This window comes from Tupaia chinensis, unplaced genomic scaffold (assembly GCF_000334495.1).
Source record: "Tupaia chinensis unplaced genomic scaffold, TupChi_1.0 Scaffold144233_1, whole genome shotgun sequence".
Taxonomy (NCBI): Eukaryota; Metazoa; Chordata; class Mammalia; order Scandentia; family Tupaiidae; genus Tupaia; species Tupaia belangeri.
The window spans coordinates 82,726-91,735 of NW_006204091.1; the positions used below are offsets into that span (position 1 = coordinate 82,726).

At 39.2% G+C, this 9,010-nt stretch overlaps 1 protein-coding gene across 1 annotated transcript in view; it reads left to right on the forward strand.

Annotated features, from left to right (window-relative positions):
* LOC106733611 (vomeronasal type-2 receptor 116-like) overlaps positions 1-2,514 on the forward strand; it is a 51,580-nt gene extending 49,066 nt beyond the window's left edge. Inside the window, exon 7 of the mRNA XM_027767372.1 lies at positions 2,380-2,514. Within this exon, the coding sequence (XP_027623173.1) occupies positions 2,380-2,514 (135 nt within the window). The remainder of the gene's footprint in view (positions 1-2,379) is intronic.
* Positions 2,515-9,010: the final 6,496 nt, after the last annotated feature.

Sequence of the window (9,010 nt, forward strand, 5' to 3'; positions counted from 1 at the left end):
TCTCTCTCTCTCTCTGTCTCTGTCTCTCTCTCCTCTCCCTGTGTGTTTGTGCACGCACTCATGCATGCATGATTGTTTGTGTGTCTTTCTCTCTAGTGAAATTATGTACCCTATAATAAATTGAAAAATAATAATAATGATTACAAAAGAAATAAATGAATAATTCTAAAAAAAAAAGTGCAGCACTTAGGGACAGAAACTATTATGGTCTTGGATTGTAAAATCACAATGCCCTGCAGAGGGCAGTTATTTGAGACCTCTTAAGGATTCTGCTTTTGACTCATGAAACCAAAAGTTGTATTGCACCCAGACACTTTGATGTAGTCACTAGAGCACCACTGTGAGATAAGGAGCCACATGGGAACCTGGGAAGTTCTGGGTTTTAGATCCTGGGTCTCAGAATGTAGGATGTTCTTTGGGGTGCTTCAGTGACTATGTTGGCCTGGAACCCAGGGGGAGATCATGCAGTGACAAGATCTTGCTGTTGGTGGTGTGTGTGTGCTTTCTCACTCTCTCTATTTTCCTTCTCTCCATTTGTAATAAAGCAAATAAATAAACTTAAAGAAAATGTTGAACCAAGTCATTGCTCCATAATGTTGCCACTTTTCCAACACTGAAGTTGTGTTGTGTGAAGCTATTATTTAGTAAACCTGCAGATAATCTTGAATGAGTGTGTGTCTTTCTAAGTCAATCTAAAAGGGCTACAAAATTCAGTTCTATTGAAGGATAGGGGTATAGGCAAGACTTTTATACACCACAAACAAGTCTTGGTAGGGGAGAGATGAAAATGTGGATAATTTTCTTGTTTGAACTATGGATTTTTCTTGCCTTTAGGCCCAGGCCATTAAAAATCCCTAACAAACAGTAGGAGACTATGTGAAAGGGAGGCCCTGGGCTGCAACCCATTACTCAAAGCAATTAAAAAAATGTGAAAAGACTGAGATAAACAGAAAGCTAGAGACCACACCTGCACCAGGATCTTGATGCCATGATTCACCCCCAGCCTTAACCAGCCCCATATGAGGGGCACACATGAACCCAGTGTGCTCATGGAGGTCTGTAGACATGAAATAAGAACCTCCCATATGGGAGCTAGTACTAAACTAGCTCATGTTTAGCACTATGTTTTAAAGGGTTTTCTTGCTCTAACATTTCCATCTGTGTTTCTAATTCAGAATCTGCCAGTTTGACTTGAATGAGTATCACTTATGAAATATTTAATTTCAGGTCCATATGGTGGTATAGTGGTAAATGTGACTGACACCTATGGAAGTTTCTTGCTTCATATCCAAAGACTTCCATGAGCACATTGGATTTATGTGTGCCCCTAATATGAGGCTGGTTGGGGAATGGCAGTGAATCATGGCATCAAGGTCCTGGTGTGGGTGTGGTCTCTATCTTTCTGTGTCTCTCAATCCCCATTGTCCATAAAGCATATAAATAAGCTTTGAAAGTGTTTCTTTTCAGGCCAGTCAGGTGACATGGTGGCTAAGGTGACTGGATCCCACATGGCAGAGTACATGGAGGCCTGATTTCTGAAAGACTGGTTCCTGGCAGAGCACTTCCAAGTCCTTAGAATATTCTGCCTGGTCATGTTTCTTTATACCTGAGGCTCTGGGCCACATTGTAGCTATTTGGACTCGAGCCTAGAGAGAGTCACAGGCCTCTGCATGACCCATGGATTTATCTGATCCCAAGGCCAGGTCTCACAAAAATCCTGACACTGAGACTTGAGTGAGCTTCCTGAGTTGGCAATACATTGCACGTGCTGTCACTCATTCTTGCTGAAAAAATTAAACAAGTGCCTATGCAGCTCCCCTGGGAGGAGACACCTGGAAGCTTGCCCTGGTTTCTCCTGGACATCAGTCTAAGCTCCTTTCCCTTTGCTTATCTTTATGTTTACCCTTTCACTGTAACAACCTGTGAGCACTATGCTATGTCCTATGACAGCTCTCGACTGAAAACAAGCTTTCTGATTTGGGGATGGCAGTTCTAAGGTGGACTGACAGCATCTTGTTTAGAAGTTTTCATACCACCAGCAACTGGTGAAAAAACTCCAGTCAAGAAAAATAGGGACAAAGGAGCTCTGTGGCACGGATTGGGTGAGTTTTCCTCACAGTGATGAAGGAGACCAGCAGCAAGGAATCTGTCAGGCCTCTATTAGCCCTGTAGACACATGGGGGAGCCATCATCACTGCTCTCCTGGTCTGGGTAAGAGGCACTAGGGCAGGCCATCAGCACACAGTGCCTACCCCTCCACTTCAGAAAGCAAACTGGCCAGTGTGGGCCAATCACACAAGAACACCCAGAAATCAATGTGTGTGGCACCCAGTGGCAAAATTTCTGGTTCTCTCATTTTTCCTTAGTTTCCCTTTATAGGCAGGGGTACTGGTTTTGCTTTATGGAGGTGCTCAAGAAAATGAGGCCCTAGATGGCAACAGCAATGCGAGACATTCCAAGGGCTCCATGTGTGACCCTGCCTTTCAGCAATCACTGCCCTGCCAGATGGAATAGAGCTGGGTTCACTTGGATATCTTTTGGGCTCTCTCTGTCTCTGAGTATTCCATGGGCCATGACCATACCACAAAAAAGGCCCATGAAGAGCCTACGTGGTGAGTGTACTGCTTCCTGAAGCCTCCGGCACTTCTGGCTCCTGTTGTCAGAAGGAATTGTCAGTTCTCACTCACAAGGATTCTGAGAACCATCAATAACAGGTCCAAATATGATTTCAACCAACCAAAGAACTACAAACAGTTATAAATACAATATTTAAAAGGTTTTTGTTTGTTTGTTTCTTTAGGGCTTTTGCCTTTACCAGAGAGAAACAGGAGAGAGAGAAAGTGAGAAAACACCTCTCACATGGGTTGGACATGCTACAATTTCTTCTCCTCCATTCTCTTTTCAGCTTTGGACACACATGCACATGTGCCTGGTGTGATTCTTGAGCTGCCATGTCCAGAACTCGAACCCCAGAATTGCTCATATAGCATTCAGCTGTCTTAACCTCCATGCTATCTGCTGACCTGAAGTGATGTTTATAATTACACAACTATAAGCTTCAGAACACTTCTATTTCTTCTACCACCACCTCAGAAAATAAACCTCTATTTATTACAACTATTTTCTTTCTTTTATTTTTATTTTTGTACTCTGGTTCAAACATCTGCTTGATCTTCCAAGCAGATAAAACTTAAAATGGTGCAAATGTTCAAAGGAAGGATCCTCAGTTCTGAGAGGCAAGGAAACACTGCCAGAGGCTCAGAAACCTGGTTGGCTCCTGGCCCCCATGGGTTAATTATCCTGAATTTTACTCCCTAGACACATACCCAGGTAGTAGCCAATTTATGTTTTTAGAGTGAGAGTTGTAAAATTTCCCTGGAGGTGCTTTTCACAGTCAGCTTCCAGGACACATTTCAGATGGGACCAGGTCCCAACTCTGCCACTAACAAGATGGACTCTACTCATCTCATGGCTTTACTTGTTTTTGTTTTTGGTTTATTTGTTTGTTTGTTTTTCATAGGGTGTGTGGCCTTACTAGAGAGAAACAGAGAGAGGGAAAGTCAGAAATCTCCCCCTAGAGTGGATGGTCATGCCACAAATTATTCTCCTCTTAGGATTTTTGTCACTCATGCACACATATCCAGGTTGATTTTTCAAGCTTCCAGTTCTAGGACTTGAACCACAGCTGGCCATATGGGAATTCAGTGCCTTAGCCACCATACCACTTCCTGGCCCCTAAAACAGGCAAAATATTTGAAATATACTTTACCATAAATGGGTTTCTAGTAACTATATAAAAGTTGTTTGACATAATGTCTTAAGAAAAATGTCAGTTAAAAAGAAACCCCAAATCATGCAGCCACTTGATCTCCAACAAAGGGTACAAAACAATGCAGTGGAGAAAAGGAAGTCATTTCAGCAAATAGTGCTGGAGAAACTGGATATCCACCTGCAGAAATATTAAACTGGATGCTATCTCTACCATTAACCAAAATCAAAGATTTAAATATAAAACCTCAAACTACAAAACTAGTAGTAGAAAATTTAGGGGAAACCTTTAAAGATATTGTTAGGCAAGATTTTTTGATGGGACCAGAAGTTGGCATAATGGCTATGTCTGGATTCCCATGCAGATGACTATGGTTTGGTACCAGACCCATTGGCTTAAACTCATGCTGGGTGAGTGTGCATGCATGCCCAAGGTTCTGAGAGGAGACTGGAGGAGAAGGGATTGCGGTATGTCTACCCCCCTGGGGAGTGATTTCCTGCTTTCTGTCTATCTCTCTGTCTTTCTGGCGAGCACTCATGCCCTATAGCAAAATCCTCTGAAAAAAAGATTTCTTGATTTTAAGAACCCTATATATAGAATAAACAATAGTCCCCAAAATAGACAAATGGGAACCATTGAGCTAAAAATCTTCCACACAGCAAAGGAAACAATAATTAGAATGAAAAGTCAGTCCACTGAAGGAAGAAAGTATTTGCAAATTATTCCTCAGACAAGGGATTCATATCCAGAATATACAAAAAACTCAAGCAGCTCATGTACTAAAAAATAATGATCATTGTTGGTGGAAAAATTAAACAAGTGTCTATGCAACTCCCCTAAGAGGGGACACGAGGAAGCTTGCTTGTGGTTTCTCCTGGACTTCAGCCTAAGCATCTTTCCCTTTGCTCATCTTCATGTGTATCCTTTCAATGTAACAACCTGTGATCACTACATGGGCTTTCTGAGCTCTGTAGTAACCCAATTAAAAAATGGGCAAATTATTTCAATAAATGGTCAAAAGGCATATAAAAAATTTTAAATTCTCATGTCATTAGAAAAATGCAACTTAAAACCACAATGAGTGGGGCTAAGTGGTTAAGGCTCTGGAATCTCAAGAGGTTGACCACAGTTTCCCAGACTCAGTGGTTTTAAAGTCACACTGCGCATGTGCATGTGTATGCATGCCCAAAGTCTTGAGAGGAGAGTTGAGGAGTTGGGATTATGGTGTGGTCATCCCCTCAGGGAGTGATTTCTTCCTTTCTATATCTCTATATCTCTTTCTGTCTCTCTGGTGAGTGAACATACAGAAAAAAATCTCTCTAAAAAATCAAACACAATGTGATGGGGCGAGCAGTCAATATGGTTGTTAGGGCACTGCACTCCCACATGGCCAACTGTGGTTCAAGATTCAATAGTGACATTTTACTTTCTCACTTAACCTGTCTCTCCCTCTGTTAAGTACATGTACCCTATGATAAGTTAAAATAATAATAATAATAAATAAAATGAAATAAATAACTATTTTTTTAAAAAACAACAACATGAGATACCATTTAACTCCAGTTAGAATAGCTACAATCAAAAAACTAAAGAACAAGTATTTGTGAGGCTGTGGTTGAAAGAAATCCTCTTAGAGGCCAGTAGATGGTGTAGCAGGCACTGATGTTAAGGCACTGGACTCCCATATTGCCAATCATTGTTGGAGCCCCAGAGTTGGTGGCTTGTAAATCACACATGGCACATCTGTGCACATGCCCAAAATTCTAAGAGGAAGATGAAGTAAAAGGTATTGTGTCATGGCCATCCCCACTGCGTGGTGATTTTCCACTTTCAGTGTCCTTTTCTGTCTCTCTCCAGGAAGTGTGCATGAACTATGTCAAAAACTTTAAAGTTTAAAAATAATTAAATTAAATTTTTAAAAAGGGAACCCTCCTACACTGTTGGTGGAAATTAAATTAGTACAAACTCTGTGGAAAACAATATGGAGGTTTCTCAAAAGTCTACAAATAGTATTACTATCTGACTCATTAAACCCACTTCTTGGAATTTATCCAAAGAATAGAGAAAACACTCCATCAGAAAGCATTTGCACATTGATGTTTATTGCAGCATTACTCATAACTGTTAAAACATGGAACCAACTTAAGTGTCCAAATATTGATGACTGGTTTGAAGAACTGTGGCACATATATACTATGAAATATTACATAGCTATAAGAAACAATGAGATTCTATCATCTTACTTAAAATGGATGAACATAGAAGACTGAATGTTGAGCAAAGTGAGCCAGATTCTGAAAGATATACATGGATAGTTCCATGCAATTTATACTGAGTGTCTGATCTTGATGGCAGATGTTGAGAAATCTGAAAATGTGATGGTGGAGAACATGGCTGCAGCAGGTAGAGACTGTAAGAAGGGAGAATGGATGGTAGAGAGTGGGTGCTAGAGAGTGGGTGCTAGAGGTGCAAAGGGAGAAAACATTTGACAGATGAAAAATGTAAAGTTCTCCATTGGGGGAATATATATAACGTATACATATAAATATATAATATATATATATCTTCCTGAAAAATATAGCTTCTCTGTTCAAGTGTAGAAAGAAATTGTAGATAATTACATATAACTACAAAAAAAATCCTCCCTAAAGAGGACCTTCTTTACATTAAAATATAATTAACCTTTGAATTTTTGAGCCATTAATTTTAGACTGTAGAATTTCATTCTATTGAATAAATTATAGATTGTCTATTTTTAAAAAGAGCTTTTTAAATTATAGAAAGTCTTTACTTCATTGTAGAAAACCCTAAGTGTATTTGTATTTATTATAAGTACAATATAATTAATAATACTAATATTTCACATTCAATAATAAATTATGAAAATATTTTATATTTGTTGCCTATTTGATCCATATTATAACCATTGGAGATAGGAGGACAGAGATGTGCATGTTCCCAGCATGATTATTTTTATGCTGCAAAGTCTGCAAATCAAAACATGCAGTTGACCATGTGGGATCTAGTGCCTGCATTCACCACATCACCTGCAGGACCTGAGGTTTATTTCTTATTTTTTAATATAGAATTATTTATCTAATTTTATTAATTATTATTTTTTATTTTGTTATAAAGCACCTACTATCACCAGCGACAAAGTGAAAGAGAGAGGCAAAGTGAGAAAAGAAGGCACCAATTCCAGAACTTGCACCACAGTCAGTCATGTGGTAGTTCAGTTCCTCAACCATCAAGCCACTTTCCAACCCCTTGTTATTATTATTTTAAAATTTGATTAGAGAAAGACAGAAAGGAAAAGTGAGAAAAGAAGACACCAGGTCTAGGATTCAAACCACAGTGAGCTATGTGAAAGTCCAGTGCCTTAATCACCATGCTACCTATTGGCCCCTCTAATTTTTTTTTTTTTGGAGAGGTTTTTTTGCTATAGGGCGCATGCACTCGCCAGACAGACAGAGAGAGACAGAGAGACAGAAAGTGAGAAATCACCCCCCCCCAGTGGGGATGGTCACGCCGCAATGCCTTCTCCTCCATTCTCCTCTTGGGATCTTGGGCACACACACACACGTGCCCAGTGTGAGTTTAAGCCAACAGGTCCGGGACTCGAACTGCGGTCAACTACGTGGGAGTCCAGCAACATAGTCATTACGCTAACTGCTGGTCCCCAGCCCCTCTAATTTTTTAAAGGCAACAGAAAAATAGATGTGTCAAGGGAACTTTTTTTTCTATAAAACAAATCCTATTTCAATATAAATTTTTTGGTGTAATTTGTTTATATTATAGTCCCTTCGAATTTGTCTATTATTGCTGTATTATACTTTCATATTTGCTACTGTCAGTTAATATTATTGGATGTTACTCCCATTGCTTTAATTCAGAAATAGTTTGGTTGATTATATAGAAATGTATATTTTCTGTTTAGGTAAACTTTAGAATATTTCTGGTACTTTTTCTATGAAAATATTGGAATTTTTATGGGAAGCCAGTAAATTTACAGATGAGTTTTGGGAAATTGGTCATTTTGTAAAATGCTTTTTAACTTTTTCTTATCTATGAATGTTACATACAATCAAGTCTTTTTGTGCCCCTGATAAATTTTTCTTTTCTCATATATTTTACATACTTTTCTTTGTTAGAAACATGCGGAGGGCCAGCCAGGTGGTGTGGTGGTTAAGGTGGCTTGATGCACAATTCAAATCCCTGAATGATGGCTTGAAAAATACAATGGGGGCATGTGCATATGTGCCCAGTATCCTGAGAAAAATGAATGAGGAGAGATTTTGGTGTGATCATTTTCCCTGAGGGAGTGCTTTATCACTTTTTCTTTCTCTCTGTGTTTCTTGGATGGGTGTAGGTACCCTATAGCAAATTAAAAAAAAAAAAAAACCGGGACCAGCAGTTGGAATAATGGCTATGTCGCTGGACTCCCATGTAGTTGACATGGTTTGAGTCCTAGACACGGTGGCTTAAACTCACGCTGGGCACGTGTGCGTGCGTGCCCAAGATCCTGAGAGGAGAATGAAGGAGAAGGGATTATGATATGGCCATCTTCCCTGGGGGGAGATTTCTTGCTTTCTGTCTCTCTGTCTCTCTCTGTCTTTCTGGCGAGTGCACACACCCTATAACAAAAACCTCTCCCTAAAAAATAAAAAAAATAAAAAACCCAAAACCAAAATATGAATACATGTGATATAACACATATATACCATCTTCATATAACTTATGTTGTGTTTTACAGTGTTTTCCAAATTGAACCTATGAGACATAAAATATGGCTCATTCCTAGAAATCCTTTTCCCTACCTCTTCCTTAATGACCTCTTTTTGCCTCCTTCCTTTAGGTTGCAGATGATTGGATTAATGTTTCTGTGAGCTCTTACCATAGTACTGCTGTGTGTGTATTTATTTCAGTTTATGCCTATGGTGTGTATTTGAGGGGCTATTTTATTATGTGTCTTCAAAAGCCAGTTTCCCAAACTGTAGGAAACTGACACTCCAACATTGGTTCTGAGAGTACAGTTGTTCGACATGTTGAGTGATGCTATTTAATGATGTTTATTTGATGCGGTCTTATTTTGTATTGTCCTATTTACTAAAGATGTTTAACATGGTATGTGCATTTACTAAACATTTTGAAATTTTCTATATAAAGTATCTATCCAAGTGTATTACTAATTTTCATTGGGAGGGCTGTTTTTTCTAACTAGAAAAGTTTAGTAACTACTTC